This window comes from Triturus cristatus, chromosome 2_2 (assembly GCF_964204655.1).
Source record: "Triturus cristatus chromosome 2_2, aTriCri1.1, whole genome shotgun sequence".
In the NCBI taxonomy this organism is placed as follows: Eukaryota; Metazoa; Chordata; class Amphibia; order Caudata; family Salamandridae; genus Triturus; species Triturus cristatus.
In genome coordinates, this window is record NC_140582.1 from 839,505,737 (window position 1) to 839,518,277 (window position 12,541).

General features: G+C 47.7%; 1 protein-coding gene across 4 annotated transcripts in view; it reads left to right on the plus strand.

Moving 5' to 3' along the window:
• Positions 1-7,148: 7,148 nt before the first annotated feature.
• Positions 7,149-12,541, plus strand: part of ATP8A1 (ATPase phospholipid transporting 8A1) — a 1,017,459-nt gene continuing 1,012,066 nt past the window's right edge. For 2 of the 4 annotated variants that reach the window (XM_085642166.1, XM_085642168.1), the window contains exon 1: positions 7,149-7,538. In XM_085642166.1, the coding sequence (XP_085498292.1) occupies positions 7,478-7,538 (61 nt within the window). In that variant the 5' untranslated portion in view covers positions 7,149-7,477. The remainder of the gene's footprint in view (positions 7,539-12,541) is intronic. The other 2 variants (XM_085642167.1, XM_085642169.1) reach the window with 1 other exon arrangement.

Sequence of the window (12,541 nt, forward strand, 5' to 3'; positions counted from 1 at the left end):
GAAAAATCCTGTTAACGGAGACAGAGAATAAAAGATGTAGCTAAAGAAAGCCCAAGATAATTTAACAAACTAATTTCTGCTTATATAAATATTGGTATGCTACCTACAGTAGTTCTCAACTGTCCAGATGATGTGACAAAGACTTGTCACCTGAAACACTTGGCACACTATGAGCTAGTTTTAATCTCCTGCCATAAATTGGTATGTTTTTCATTCTTCGACATTCACTTACAGAAACCCCTTGGTCAAAATCAGCATTTTCTGACTGGAAAGAACCCCTAGGGGGCGTCGTTAGGTGCCCGGGGGTGGACATTCCATGAATGCCACCCCCAGGAGCCCTCATTGTTGATAAATCGATCAGTATTTTGGCCAGCAAACTTAAAACAAGCATTGGCATAGCCAATAGGTCTCGCCTTTTGACCTTATAAGTATTTAGTTATGCAGAACAATATCGTTGGTGCAACAACATCAACTGTTGCATGGCTAAACACTTATAAGGTCCCAAAGGCGAGACCTATTGGCTATGCCAATGCTTGTTTGTATTGAGTTGTAGGAATTCCAGCTAAGGACAATGGCATTGCAAACTAGGTAAGGTGGCATAACGGGTTAAACGATCCCTGCTGACACCTGCCACTGAGAAATTCGAGTCCAGTCGAGCCGACTCAGGCATCCACCCTTCACATGTCCCACCCGGCACTGTCTTGAATTATTGACTCGGCAATTTGCACCTGCGATTAGCATTCTACTTGTAATCAGGACTTGCTTTTGCCCCCTAAGCATGTTTTGCAAAGGCGTGGGGCACAGGTTTCATTATGCCACCGCTCATTGCATTTTTGGTTACACTACATCTATACCTGTAATTTGTTGAAATGTCGCAGTTCGCGACACGTTACAGTATGCTATTTTGTATGCTAAAACTGATCATTCGTACTAGCAAATACTGAGGGAATCAGAATTAAGAACAGAAATACCAAATTGTATATCTCACACCTCCACTGTGAAGAGTTGCAGGCTTAGAAGTTATAGATTAGCTAACAAAAAGCTATTTGAAACAGTCTGAAATGACAATTACCAAGGATATGGTCGCAGCGCAGCTCACAACAAAGAGTATAAGACAAAAGATCATGTAACCGGACCCAGGTTTACCTATCCATCACGTGCCCGGGGTCGATCTAGGGCGCTTCGATGTAGTGCAGGAGGTACAGGTGAGCTATTCAAGGCCCAAGGGAATATTATAATACCAAGCAATCTTCGTCTGGTGAACATTTTCACAAATGTTTGATTGTGCACGCTGGACAGCAAGAGGTACCCGTCCCCTAACATTTGCTCAAAGGAAACGTTTTAAAGGCGTTTTTCCGGACGCTTCGCAGCGGACGTAGTTAATGATGTGCCGACCTCTCACCTTTCCTGTCTTTTCATCGATTTGTCAGTTTGACCATTCAGTTACGAAATCTAATGCCAGCACAAATGGAAAACGTAATTTAAATCCAAGGTATACTAATGAGGCTCCTGTCGGCGCAAGTCATGTTCTTTTCTGTTCAGCGTCCAAAATGACTCCTTGGCAACGAGGGGATTGAAAACAAGTGCTCGCCAGGCATTCACGGTTTATTTGTGCATCGCGCTTCCAAAAGTGAAAGCGAGATGCAAAAATAAACACGCGGCGGAGCTTGTCTTTATGGGGCCATGTGTTTAAACACATGGCCCCATATAGATAAGAAATCCTTTGCGACTTGAACGAAAAGCAGGCGATCCCGTCCAAGTGGGACGGCAGAAAAAGCCAAAGGGAGGTAACCCACACAGCTCTTTTCCAATGGCTGGCCACCGTTTAGCATAAACGGTGACGCCAGCCAATGGAAAAGAGGGGCGGGGCTTAAAGCCCTTTACTGAAAGTCCTCAAAAACATTAAATCTCCCTGAGCGAGCTACGCATGTGCGCAGCAACGCTAGGCGAGTACTAAACATGAATACAGAGCCTTAGGGGCATGAGTCGGTTTTAATTACTGTCTGGATCTGAGACCAGTCAGGTCTCAGCCCCCTGAAAGCAACTGACACTGGGGACCACCTAACAGTGATTTAAATAGGCCGGTACCGTCCGGTACTCAGTACCTGCACTTTTTTATTTTGAATGGGATAGTACCTTCCCTTTTTAGGTCTCGCCTGAGCTAGCGCATGCGCTGCTCTGCAAGACATTTAGTAGGTGGATTTTCTAAGTGCTGCCACAGGCTTTTGGTGGCCTAAAGCTTGTATGCACGTGAGCGTGCACGCGCGCAGCCGCCATCTGTCTTTCCTCCGTTGATCACGATCACTTTCATTTTCGCGGGCCACGCGGCCCTGTCACTTTCACAGCTGCGTGGCCAATGCTTGTTTTTAATTTTTTTTGCGCGCACGCACACAACTCCCGAGCTTGTTTTATTTTTTACCCCGGACCTCGTCTTCTTAATCCTTCCCTCGCCCTTTCACCCTCCTTCTTTCCCTTCCTCCAGCCTATTCCCTCCCTACACGTTCTAACATCTCTTCGTACCCTTTACCTTCCTTCCGCGTCACTTCCTGTCGCTCTCATCTATTTTGCTCCCTTCCATCTCCTCCCTAACCTTCCTTACTCACTGTGCTGGTTTCTGTACTCGCACATGGCAGGACCTCGGTGGGACGGCAGGGTGGTTCATTCATTCACCCTCTGTGCATGGTATGGTTTGCTGGGTGAAGGTCTCCCTGCGCCGAGTCTCGTGGGAGCGTGTTGGTGGCTCGTGCAACCTTCCTAGCCTATCTCAAGGCCACGTGAGGTGATTATTCCGTCAGAGTGGCGCTCCAGCCTCGCGACCCTAATCTGCGGCAGCGTCACCGCGAGTTTCTGACAGGTGTGTGGCTCAATTTAGTGCAGCGCCCCCATGGTCTGGGGTCGCGAGGGGTGCATTCTCCAGCCCCGTCCCCCCAGGTTATGTCTGTCTTTGACTGCCGAACCGGATGGCCCGGGGCATTCCCTTGCATGCCATAGAGCCTGTGGTAGCCTTGCTGCGTCACTTGTTTCTGATTGCATCTGGACAGGGGATTGTTCTTGTGCACTTCATACGTCATGTGTGGCGTATGTCAGATTGATTGTTGTGCAGGGCAAGTGACACATTGGGCCCTTATGTAGCGTGTTGTATTCCTGACTTGGATTAATTAAGTATGTGTATGTTTGTATTTATGTTGAAATCCAGATATTCTCCCCCACTCCTGTTTTTAGAGCGACGTTGACACCATTGCTCTAGTTCAGTTGTCCCATTGCTTTGAAAAAGGCTCACAGGGTTCCTATTGTTTTTCTGCAGGTTCAGCCCCAGTGTCTGTCTCCAGGCCGGTTTCAGGCAGCGTCTTTTTCTTTTTCAACTTCGGAGTTTCTTTCCACAGACGCGTTTTTTGTTTACTGGATGAGACTTTGTTTAGACTGCCAGGCATTTCTGCTGACCGGATTGTTTAAATTTGTGGATATTGGCTGTTGTCACAGTGTGTGACTTTTTGCCGAGGGAAGGGCATTAAAGGAACAAATTCACTTTGTCTCACTTCAAAGAGATGGCAATAAGTTTGCAGAGGTTGGGAGGGATGAAAAACACCTAGTAGGTTATCTTCTAGCCACAAAATGGCTGGTGGGGAATTAGTTACATTTTGTGCACTTTCATGTGCCACTGCCATCTTGGTTGTGTTTGTGCATGTACGGCAAAGTTGTGATGAGTATTGGAAGAACAATTTTAGGAAGCCCAAGTTTGCTGTAGTGGAACTGATTATCACCTCTAAAGCTCCACTTTCCATCTTTTTGGAAGCAAAATGTATTTTAAAGTAAGTAGAGTTCTGATAAAAGTGCCATACAATTGAAGCCCCAGGGGGAAATTTACATTAAGCTATACGCACTTAAGCCAACAACAAAAGTCCACGTTAGTCATCTCCTGGCATCATTCATGTGCACCACATGGCTCCAAGCCATCTAGTTGGCTGAGTATTATTCTGTGGCGCATTCAGATCAAAGTTACACTCGCACCGCACCTTACACCAACAGCACACATTAGACACAACCTCTGGCACCATCACACTCACACCTTTTCTCCAAGCTGTATAGTTGGCGCAGCCTTTACCTCCTCAGCAGAAAATCAGTTCATGTTCGACTGACATTTTCACCCTTTCACCAATCTACATGTCAACAATCCTGGAGAAATTGAAGGAAACTTAAACATTACACATCCACATAAGCACAAAACGATACCAAAACCACTCCATGGAATGAGATACCTAAAAACATAGCAATCACATGAATACTCAAGCAGGACTATACAGCAGTGTCTTTTGGTGCACAGACATCAATGCACATAATGCTCCACACAGATCCATAAGAGGATATAGACAGCCACTGTCTGTGTAATACAGTAGTCCATGGTCATTAGTCGTTAGCAGTCCTTGGATCTGCACTTTGCCGGCCCCTATCCAGGGTAACTCTCCTATAAGGAACCTGAAACAAAACCAAGTATAACACCAAGACACCATTTTGGTGCCGGACAGCGAGAATCTCATAAATTTCAAGGGTGCCCAGTTAAAAAAAAAAACACTCTTCAAGACCATACTAGTGTTGGCAACGCTTGTTCAAATGCATGCAACTTAACACAGTCACAGGTCTCGCTGTTGTAAAAGAGAAGACTGTAACCCTATTTATAACTGTGTGCTCCAGTATATGGCCCTATACGTTGATGTTGAGGGGTAAGCTGCTTGGCTCTTTTTATCGCACCTGCTGATCAACTATATGTATTTTTGACTCCTGCTTAAGTAATATGGCAGAACAGTAGTTCAGATGTAATGAAGCGTCTAGCAAAACTCTGGCAGTTTCTCCCTCATTTGCTTTTGATAGTCTCTAGGATGCAGTGCCTTGTGTTGGGATAGTGTTCCTAAGACGCTGTGTGATGGGTAAAAGTGCCTAGGTTGCATGGTGATTGGTTCATTCACTTAGGAAGCTATGGACTGCAATACGTCAGTGCCCTCAGGATTCAGTGGGGTGTTTTGTGTTCCAAGGGTGTTATGTAGTGTGGGGCATTAATGCTGCAGGAACACAGTAGGATATGCTATTGTCCACCGAGAGAAGTGCAGTAGGCAACACCATTCAGGTGCTGAGCTGTGTGGTAGGAACGTGTCCACATCATGCAGAGCAGGTTGGCATGTTAAAGTCCAGTGGATGCAGTGCATTGGTTTGTGCTAGTAACCCCAGGGTACAACACGACGTGGTGAGCCAGTAGTTAGCAAACATAACATTTGCTGAAGTGCGGTGGTGAACATCCGAAGAACGTAAACCAGTCACAATCCCAGGACAACACTTCAAGCAACTATTTAAATATACATTTGTTATACATGCATCATGCTGGCAAGTTGACCTAAGCTCTCTTTAGTCAAACCTGAAAAACACTTGCATTGTTAGCGTTCCTGGAATGCATCACAATGTGGTGGGATGTAGTCCGTAGGATGCAGTAGATTGGTTTTGGCTTCTTTCCCCAGGATGGGGTGCTGTGTGGTGGATTTTTAATACCTATGATGCTGTGCAGCATTTGTGTAAGTACCCCTAGGATGACCTGTGGTGGGTGGTGATCCTTGGTTGTGCAGTGTAGCGGATAAAGGTCCTGAGGCTGCGTTTTTGTAATTTGGGTTTGGTTTTCTTGGCTGGAGTGCAGTGTGGTGTGATAGTAATCCCAGAATGCAGTGCAATGTGGTGGTTATAGTCCCTAGGGTGCATTCCAGTCCATTAGGTTAGTGCCCTGTGGGCGAAGCGTGGTGTCCTTTGATGCATTGTAGTATGGTAGGTTGATGTCTCTAAATTGCACTGTGGAGGATTAGTGACCCTAGAATACTGTGCAGCTTTATGGATTAGTGACTTTAAGATGAAGCGATGTGTGTCCTTATTTGAATTCCATTGATACAATGGTGGCTAAACAGGCAGTCAGTCTTCTTCTCGTCTCGAGGAATCTCCACAGTGTCAGACTGGCCTGAAATGAGCCATGATGTAAACATCAACAGAACTTTCTGAGCACATTGAACGGCGTTTTGTCATCTCACTGTTTTAAATAGCTCAATGAATAGCCGTATTTAAATATTACCAAATTTCACTATAAAGCAAACCAAATCCTACCAATTTATAGGTTGGTAACTCTAGTACAAAAAGTGATTTCAAGTTGGGTAGCTCCAGAGATGTGTGCAAACCCAAATTTACAGGTTTGAATCTCCATTGGCTTCAGTGTTTCACCCGCCCACAGTAAATTGAATAAGTACTAGTGACATAGCCAATAGGTCTCGCCTTTGGGACCTTATAAGTGTTTAGCCATGCGACAGTTGATGTTGCACCAAGGATATTGTACTGCATAACTAAATACGTATAAGGTCCCAAAAGCGAGACCTATTGGTTATGCCAATGCTTGTTAGCTGTGCTGCGATGCATTTTATAGGAGAACATCAGCACTTCTCAAGAGCACATAGGTACTCTTAGAAGAGAGTACCAGCACTTCTGTATTTCCAAGGCGCTGCCAGTAAGGGAAGCCAGGATACCGCTGCAGATGAGACTGGGAGATAGTAGCACAGAAAGCGATATCTGGGCTTAGGCCACGGCGGCGGGCCAGGGTTCATCAATGTCAATGCGCACTCGGGAACTTCACTGCAGTTGCTTTGTATCTGGATGATATGGGCTGCAACGGGACTTGTCGCTCGTAGTCCCATTCTAGCACTAGAAGCTAGCGATGGCGCTCTGTTGGGGGTGGACAACAGCCCAATGACAAGAAAACAAACCTACGGAATGGAGAGGGACTCGAAAGGGAGTCAGATACCATTATCCCGGCAAGTGTACGGTAAAGCCAAGCAGGTCAGGTCCTCAGGGGGCCCAGAGGCCCATAAGCCTTGGTAACACTTTCGCATGATCTGCAGCAGATTTCCAAACCCTCCGCGCCTGGATCGGACCATTAGCGAGCGGGTCGCTTCCAAAACACGTTTTTTTTCCCAGTCAGACAGCGATGAGCAGGAGCGCCATCGATTTCTGCAGAGAAGGCGGCAGGTCTTCCGTCTGTCTATTTACCCAAAGGAGACGAGAGAAGGGACAGCGGTCCGCTCGTCACCCACCAACCCTCCAGCTTCTCTCCGCCGCTGCGCTGTTTCCTTTCTGACAGGGGGCGGAGGAGGAAGCACTACTAAAGACAGGGTGCGCGGCGAGGCCCTGCCCCTCTTCCCAGCGAAGCTCCGCCCCTCCCCCCGGAGCCTCGCTGTGCCCATTCATTGTTGCGGGCTGAACCCACAGCTCCGTTCGCAGGGTTCCCGGAGGGAGGGCGGCGTGTGTGTGTGGATGTGCGAGGGAGCGGAATCCGCGGGGAGCAGTCTGCCGCAGGGTCAACAGAGGCTGGATTGGACGCGTCGCGCCCCTCGTGCCTTAGCCGCAGCCAAAACTAGCAGGTGCAGCTGAGGGGAACCCCTGGCGCTGCACCCTCGCCAAGATGCCCGCCACCGGCAGGAGTGTTCAGAAAACCGTGGCGGAGATCCGCTCCAGAGCTGAGGGTAAGTACCAAGGGGGACTTCCTTAGTGTGACGTACGAATGTTACCGCTACGCCAAATGCTATGATAGGAAAATCAACGTTGCCTCTTCTGCCGTGTGGCCCCCTTTCTCTACCGCTTGAAGCTATACCGCTTAGTGGCACCTTGTTTGGCAGGTGCCCAGTCAACCTAGTGGGGTCTGCGCTGCCTCTTCGTGCACTTTCGATATGCTGACACACGGGGAATGACCCAGCTGTGAAGGAACCCTGCTTGTCTGACATGACATCGCCTCTTAAGACGGAAGCCCCTCTTTCCTTTTCACTGGCATACTGCTGGTAGCTGCTGCTTCCTGGTTTGAGTGCCTGCAGCCCCTCGCTGCTTGTTGTCAACCGCCGCAGTCTAGGTTAACTCCCTTTCCTTATCAGTGTAGCTGTAGTACCAGTACCTCTTGACACTGCAGCCCCAGTGGGTACGCTGCATGCGGACCCATTGCCCCGGCAGTCATGCAACCACCCTGGCCGCACAGTTTCCCTCAAGAGACAGTGTTGTCCCCACACGGTACAGCGCCCAGTGACACTGACCCTCCACCAGCACTTGATGCATTGCTTTTACCCTGACAAACTTGGCAGACCATATTTCACAGAGGCAATGGTCCAACTTCCAATTTTATTTGAAATGCACAGATGAATATTTTGGGCTGTCAAAGAAGACAGTTGATAGTTGTTAGAATTTAGGATCGTGGTCTCCATTGAGTGACACCAGGAAGCTGTGACGAGGGTGACCGTGCACTGCAACCCCAGCGCTTGGTTATATATACTTCAGACTCGCGTTCCTGTTACAGTGTGGCTCAGTGCGTACTGACAGAGCGACAGTACAGTTACAGCACCTTATGACACTGCAGCCCAGCCCATGGAGTCGCCGAAGCCCTCGCTCTGAGTGGCATTTAACCGGAGTCTGCTTATCCAATGGTGTTTACTTCTCTCTTCGACTTCTAGTGGGTCTAGTTGGAACTCAGCAAGCACAAATAATCTTTCGTCCTTTTATTTCCTTCTACTGGCTAGGCTGCTTTCTGTCTGAGAGTTAAATTCAGTCCTTTTATATTTATATTTTTTGTTAGCCTCACTGAGTATTGCTCACATTAGTTGACTAGGTGTTTACATTGCAGCCTTGCCTGATAATAACTAGCGTTGGCATTTTTTTCCCCATTGTACCGCATTGGTTCTCTAGTCACATTGACCTAATGTATTGTTTTAGGTGAAAGTGTTTAGGCCTGAAGTTGTGTCGGTATGACTTGAGCATCATAACCTAAATGTGCACAAGCCTTCGTGGTCCTCCTCCTCTTGACCCACCTGATTGTTTTTCTCATCGTTTTCGTAATCCTGATTTCGGTCCTTCTGGTCCTGCGTGTTTTGACACGCCTCCTGATCCTGTCGTAGTCCTCTTGCTAGTCCTAGTCCTCCCCCTGGTATTCTTCTTTCTTCCAGAGCCCAATTTCAGAGCCCAATTGTCCACGGACTCGATAATTCTCGCTTCGGTGCCCACTCTAAGCACAAGTTCACACTATGCAGCTCTGGGCAACAAGCCTGCTTAATCTCCTCAACGGCCCCCCGCGGCGGGATGCCTGGCTTTCACCTTGGGGATGCCCAGTACGGGTTATCTTACAGGGAAAAACCAGGACGGGTTCCCAATGCAAGCGCCAAGATGCCCGTAGGGTGATAGCTGCGCTCTATAAGTACATCAATCAATCAATCAATCAATCTTCTTTCTTCCCCTAGTCCCCTTTGCCCACCAGGTCATGGACCTTCTGGAAAAAGGCTTTCCGTCTGCTTGACATGTTGCTTGCAGGGGGTGATAGTGCATTTTTCATTGCCTCACTTAGGCAGCACAAGCCCTCTTGGGGGTGAGGTTGGTCAGCATTCCATAGGATGTAAATGATAGCCCATGATTTAAGCGGGCTGCAAAAGATGTGAGTCTCTCAAGGGGATGTGGCTTAAGAAACATAAGTAAGAGCCATTTTAAAGTATGTTGCATCTGTAACTAGACCCATAATAATTTCTTATCCACACGGTCATCTTCCTCCTAGTGTTTCTGAACCTACTTGTGGTTTTGGCACTGGTGGTCCTAATGATCCTTATGGTTTTGGTCATCATGCTCTTGCTGGTTTTGACCCCCCCCCCCTGCTTAATCCCCATCCGCTTCCTCCTGTCTCTCTTCTTTCTCTACTAATCCTACTGTTCTGAGCGCCCTGGTCTTGGTCATCCTTCTTCGGCTCACTTTGATCCTTCTGGTGTGTCTGTTTGTCTTTTTGGTGGTTGCAGTCCTGGAAGTCAATCATCCTTCCATTCGTGATCCTACTGGTTCCAATGTTCCTACTGGTTCTCCCAAACCCCCTAGTCCTGGTGCTCCTGGTCCTCCAGGTCACGGTCTCTAACGTTCCAGTTCTCATGGTCTTCTGTTTCTAGTCCTCTGGACTCCTTGTAGTCTTGTCCGTGAACCTAAAGGTTTCCATGGTTCTGAAAATCCTGTTTCCTTTGGTGGTCCTGGTCCTCCTACTCCACCTCATAATTCCTCCGGACTTCTTGGCCCTCGCTACGGTCCTCCTCTTCATCCTTCAGGTACTGCTCTTCCTGGTGGCCTTCTGTCCCTTGTCCTCCCTTTGGATCTCGTACCCTGTCCACTTTGTTGTGGTCATCCTTTTCCTACTGGTGTTAATGATCCCTGTGGGGGTCCGTGTCCCCCTACTCCTCGTCTGGTACTCCTGATTCTTGTCCTCCTGGTAGTCCTGTCTTGGCGGTTAGGCCATGATCCTCCTGATTGTCCTTTTTTTCTCCTTCTGGTAGGTGTGGTAGTCGTGTTTCTCCTATCCCTGCTCTTTCTCTGCCTTACCTTTCTAGTTCTTCTACTCCGTCCGCTCCTTTTTTCCTCCAACATAGTTTTTCTTCTTTTGGTCCTCCTGTTCATCCTCCTGGTTCTATGGGCCTGATACTTTATATGGTCCTGATCTTGGTCTTTCTGTTGGCCCTTGTTCTTGTGTTCATAGTCCCCCTGGTGAACCTGCCCCCACCCCTGCCTGTCTGACCTCCTGATTCACATCCTCTTCATCATCTTGGTGCCCCTGGCCTCATTCTTGTGTCCCTGCTTGCCCGGTCCTCTTCCTTCTCCCCTCCTAGCCCTTCTGGTCGCTTTTCCTGGTCCACTTCTTGATCTGCTTCCTTCTTTCTCTAGTTCTTCACTTTGGAACTTTATCCTCCTTCTCCTTCTCCAACTCCCTTATCCTCTCCCAACTAAAATTAGCCAGTACAGCATCTAAGCAGAGACAGACTGAGGTGCCACAAGTGGGCTGGCTGGATTTCCATCGAGTTTCCCTGCACACTGTGAACATGAGCTCTGCAAGGAGCCGTGTGAGTGGTATGCATTTATTTACAAGTTGAATGAGAGGTAGGAGTGGTATCACACAAGGTGTTCCGCTGAGTGAAGTTTTAAATACTTTTGTTTCATCTTTAGAGAGGTCTATAGGAAGGAACACAATGAACGGGCCCTAAATCTGCACTGGACCACTCTAAAGCAGATTTAGGCAGGGCAATTTGCCCCTGCTTTCATCCAGGCCACTCATGATTTGATTATTATTGTTTTACCTAACTTGCACATTTTATTTCCTATGGGGGCTTTCAGAAGGTCTTAAAACCTGGGTTTTGTATACTGGCAGGACCTGACTCGCTTAAAGCACTGCTATGTAGGTCATAGTCGTTGAGAGAATCCAGAGGATACAGTCAAAGGGATGGAACAGTTTCCATCTTTGATTCCTACATTATTCAGTGATTCTATTTGCCATTGTGAGATATTGGGTGCTTCTTGAGGGGGCTGAAACCTACTCAAGCAACTACCACAATCCTTGTCAGGGTGAGGCACAAGCAAACCCTAAATTAACCTGTGCCCAGCCCTCTGGTAGCATGGCACAGAGCAGTCAGGCTTAACTTGGAGGCAATGTGTAAAGTATTTATGCAGCACTTTAAACAGTAATAAAGTGAAAACACGACACAAGACAAGTCCCACACCACTTTTATAAAAAAAAGAGAGTACATTTTAATAAATGAAAAAAGACCAACATGGCAAAAATCCAGTCAGTAGAACTGGAGATATGCAATTTAAAAGATTTCAGAGAAAATAGCGCCCAAAAGCACAAAGCGTTAAATATGGATATTTGCTCATGCTAGACTGAGACATAGTCACAAGTTCAGGCAGACTGTGATGGAATTCGGTTCGGCTACAGGGACCCACTTTGGCTTGCTGAGTCCTGGTTGTGGAGTGTTGTGAGTTCGAGGATGCGCTGTGCTGCTGAGGCGATGTGTCAGTTTCAAGGAGCTGCATAACTGCGATACAAGGTCCTGCGTCGTCATGAAGGATCCCACCAACGAGAGTTTGCGATGCGAAGTCCTGCATTGAAGGTGCGTTGGGCAGTTAAGGCAATATGTCAGTTCCGAAGACCTATGAGGCTGTAATGCTAGAACCTGCCTCATCGTCGAGGCTGCCATAGGAGAGAGATTAGTAATGCAACGGCCTGCGGTAGTGAAGCTTCGCACAGCAGTAATTCCGATGCGGTAGGTATGAGAGGTTGATGCAGAGTCTTTGTGCTGGAAGATCCCACGTAGCAGAGGCAATGCGTCGGTTCTGTTTGGTATTGCACAACAGAGGTGATTCTTCTGTTCTGCTGGATCCACAGATGGGCTGGCAGAGCACCTTCAGGCCCACTTCAAAGGGTCCAGGACTAAGGTGGCACTACTTGTCAGGGTAAGACTCACAGATGGCAAAGTCCAGGTGCTGGGTTGAGCCATAAACAGTACGAGTTGCGGTGGAAAGAGAATATTGCCTGCAAAGTGCCACACTCTATGCTTCTGCCCAGGCGTGCATTTAATGTCTCCGCATTGTGATTGTGGAGGGAAGGGTAGCCTTCCATTTCTTGGTGATACGTCTCTTTGCCACTGCTATTCCTAGATCCTGGAACCGGGAAGTGACTATGTTATTACGA